This window comes from Musca vetustissima, unplaced genomic scaffold (assembly GCF_032173495.1).
Source record: "Musca vetustissima isolate MV318-11 ecotype Yass unplaced genomic scaffold, APGP_CSIRO_Mvet_v1 utg5354, whole genome shotgun sequence".
NCBI classification, from domain to species: domain Eukaryota; kingdom Metazoa; phylum Arthropoda; class Insecta; order Diptera; family Muscidae; genus Musca; species Musca vetustissima.
In genome coordinates, this window is record NW_026874964.1 from 167,681 (window position 1) to 171,444 (window position 3,764).

The 3,764-nt window shown below is 33.4% G+C and overlaps 1 protein-coding gene across 1 annotated transcript; it reads right to left on the reverse strand.

The window, feature by feature from the left end:
- Positions 1-2,789: 2,789 nt before the first annotated feature.
- Positions 2,790-3,734, reverse strand: LOC133337482 (PDZ domain-containing protein GIPC3). The gene has a single exon (XM_061545701.1). It carries the CDS (start codon positions 3,732-3,734, stop codon positions 2,790-2,792), a length of 945 nt encoding a protein of 314 aa, XP_061401685.1.
- Between the last annotated feature and the right edge of the window lie 30 nt (positions 3,735-3,764).

Below are 3,764 nucleotides of genomic sequence, written 5' to 3' on the forward strand. Positions count from 1 at the left end.
GTTGATCTATAGGCCACAATTGAAAGCAGAACATCACAACACAACACCTGGTGAAAGGAATCGTGGCAAATATTTAGAAGAGATGTACTGAATAATATTTGTTGGCCTCTAGTCGATCAAGAGGGTGCAAATATCGCGAAATATTGCCCAATCTCAGAATGTAGATCACAGAAAGTTAGATTTTCGTGGATGTTGTGTAGGGTATCATATGGTCGGTCCCGTCCGACTATTTTGCTCCGCTCACTGGTTTTGGTTCATAAAAGGCTTTTTAAACGTACTCGACCATGAAAATCATGTGAACGTAGCACACGGCGGATCGTTGCAGCACTACAATTTTTACCAATACTGTTTTGCACTTCATCAGCCAATTTTTGTGCCGATAACCTGGGATTTTCATTAATTTTTCTGATGATCCATCGTTCGTCACTTGGGGTAAGAATTTTATTTGGTGCAACTCTGCCCTTGTCTTTCACTCAATTCACCCGTAAAAAGCGTTATTAACAATTCTATTAACAGTATTAACAATTTCTGCTATATTACGTTGAGATTTGCTGACAACCACTGTATCTAAATCTGAACCGATTTTTTCAAATTTCAATAGGGTTCGTCCTTGGGCCAAATAAGTGACCTATGCCAATTTTCACCAATTCGGATCATAAATGCGACCTGTACTTTGTTTACAATTTAACATGGACAGACAGACAGACGGACGGACGGACATGCATAAATCGACTTAGAAAGTGATTCTATGCATATTCTCAAAACAACAAAAAAAAAAAAAAAAAAAAAAAAAAAAAAAAAAATATTTGATGGATTTTAAAATAAATCCACGCATATGTCAATGCTTAAAAAAATAATTTTTAAAAAATGCACGTGAGGTCAATTCAATTAAAAAAATAATTTTAAAATCCACGCCTTTAGCATTCCCCAAAAAAAAAAAAAAAAAAATTATTTTAAAAAATCCACGCCTAGGTTAGGCGTGGATCTCATGTCCAACATGAGATGAACATACACATAAGCCAAATGAGGTCTGTTGTGGGCTCTAGAAATGCGGAAAAAGTTGGAATTAGTTTAGATTAAAAAAACAATTAAAAATAATAAACTTACCATTAACAGCAAAAAAATACAAAAATAAAAACCAAAAAACTTTGTTTTAAATTATTATTTTTTATAATTAACATATATATTTTTGAGCGAAAAAAATAATAAAATGGAACCAAAAGTCAAAAATAAATCTAAACAATAATTTTACAAATTTAAAATGATAAAATACTAAATTGATTTTTGAAAACCAAAATTATTAAATTTAAAGCAGCACAAAAAAATAATTTCAAAATATTGACGAATTTCTTAATCATAAAAATAGAAACTATAATTAATATATAATTAATTAAGCATATACATATTATAAATTAACACAAAATGTATACAATTAAATTTATATATGTATGTCTTCTTGTTGTTGTATTTATATAATTTAAATATATAAATATTGGCAATTGAATATATATTATTACGAAGATGATGATAAGAAAAAAGAGAAATAAAATTAATTTAAATATTTAGAAAAAATAGTACAGAAGGGGGCCTTTATCGAAAAAATCAATCCTCAGTTCTTGATGAAATTTTTTCTAAAGGAAATAAAAAGAACTTACACCCTTTTTCCTATAGAAAAAAATCCTCAGACAGTTATTTTTTCCAAAGAAAACATTTTTCATTCTGAAGAATTTTTTTTCTATAGAAAAAAATCAGACCTCAGTGTCTGAGGAATTTTTTTCTATAGATAAAAATCAGACCTCAGTGTCTGAGGAATTTTTTTCTATAGATAAAAATCAGACCTCAGTGTCTGAGGAATTTTTTCTATAGATAAAAATCAGACCTCAGTGTCTGAGGAATTTTTTTCTATAGAAAAAAATCAGACCTCAGTGTCTGAGGAATTTTTTCTATAGAAAAAAATCAGACCTCAGTGTCTGAGGAATTTTTTTCTATAGAAAAAAATCAGACCACAGTGTCTGAGGAATTTTTTTCTATAGAAAAAAATCAGACCTCAGTGTTTGAGTAATTTTTTTCTATAGAAAAAAATCAGACCTCAGTGTTTGAGTAATTTTTTTCTATAGAAAAAAATCAGACCTCAGTGTCTGAGGCATTTTTTTCTATAGAAAAAAATCAGACCTCAGTGTCTGAGGCATTTTTTTCTATAGAAAAAAATCAGACCTCAGTGTCTGAGGCATTTTTTTCTATAGAAAAAAATCAGACCTCAGTGTCTGAGGAATTTTTTTCTATATAAAAAATCGATAGTCAATGTCTTGGGAATTTTTTTTCTATAGAAATAATCAGACTTCTGGGTGTGAGGAATTTTTTTCTATAGAAAAAAATTTCTCAGGCACTGAGGTCTGATTTTCCTATACAGAAAAAAATCCTCAAACACTGAGGTCTGATTTTTTTCGATAGAAAAAAATTCCTCAGACATTGAGGATCGATTTTTTATAGAAAAAAATTCTACAGACACAGAGGTCTGATTTTTTTTCTATAAATCCTCAGGAACTGAAAGATCCTTGGTCCGATTTCATAGATTTTTTTCCAATCCAATTTTTTTTTTCAATACCCCCCTCTTTAAAATTGTTTTAATTTTCTTATAGATTATGAGCAATTATTATATTTTATTTACTAAGTTTTTTTTTTAATCAATAAAAATTAACAACAAATTTTAATAGTATTTATTTTTCATAATTTCACCTCCTCCTCCTCCTCGTCGTCCCCCTGCATTCCACAAAAAACATTCCCCCTCTCTATTTATTACTTTTCTTGCGTCTGGCATCCGTTATAGCACCCCACAGTTCAATAATAAAATCATCGGTAAATCCGAACGATTCCAAATCCGAATTATCAATGGCCTCAGCAAAATCCATGGAATTAGTTTTGTCGGCACCCAAATCCCAAATCTGCGTTGCCAACTCCGCATCATTAATACCCATAAAGGATTCGAGCAGATTATTTATGGCCTCAATACCCGCTTGGGTTGAATCATCGAATTTCTCTTCAATCTCCACATTGCCGTTGGCCTTGAAACGTAACGTTTCCTTACCGCTGCCATAGCCACCACGACCGGAAGGCATGCGGGATTGTGATCGAGGGCCAATACCTTGGAAACCACTACGCATTGGCTCGACCAAACGCAAGGTGAACGAGGAGCCGGTAGGGATTTCTTTCAGCAGACGGGCCACTTCGTAATGCCTCTTGCCCACCATACTCTCCCCGTTCAATTTCTCGATGTGATCTCCCACTAAAATGTGTTCGATGCGATCAATAATGGATCCCTCTTTGATCCGTTTGATAAATGCAAAACCGGCACCAATGAAATCATCCAAACCAATTTGACCACCCAGCAGTTTGGTCATATCCACCTTGTGGGAGTTGAGGGTGCAGAACAAGATCTCCTCAGCTGGTATATCATAACATTCGGCAATTTTCTTATACAATTCTCGTACACTGGCAAAGCCGGTAATTAGGCCAGTGGGACTGCCATGGGCCAGCTGGCAATGGAATACTAATTGGGGTTTTTGAACATTTGATTCACTTATCGATGGTGTCCTTTGAGTGTAATTGCCATTCTGTTGTTGTTGCTGCTGGCTGGGGGGTACTTTACCATTTGACATTAGACCATTGTTGTTGTCGTGAAATACCGAATCGGCTGGTATTGTGGGCTTGGGAACTTTCTTGGCAAATAGTGGCATTTTAGACTTTGTTTTCGATTTTGAATGCGG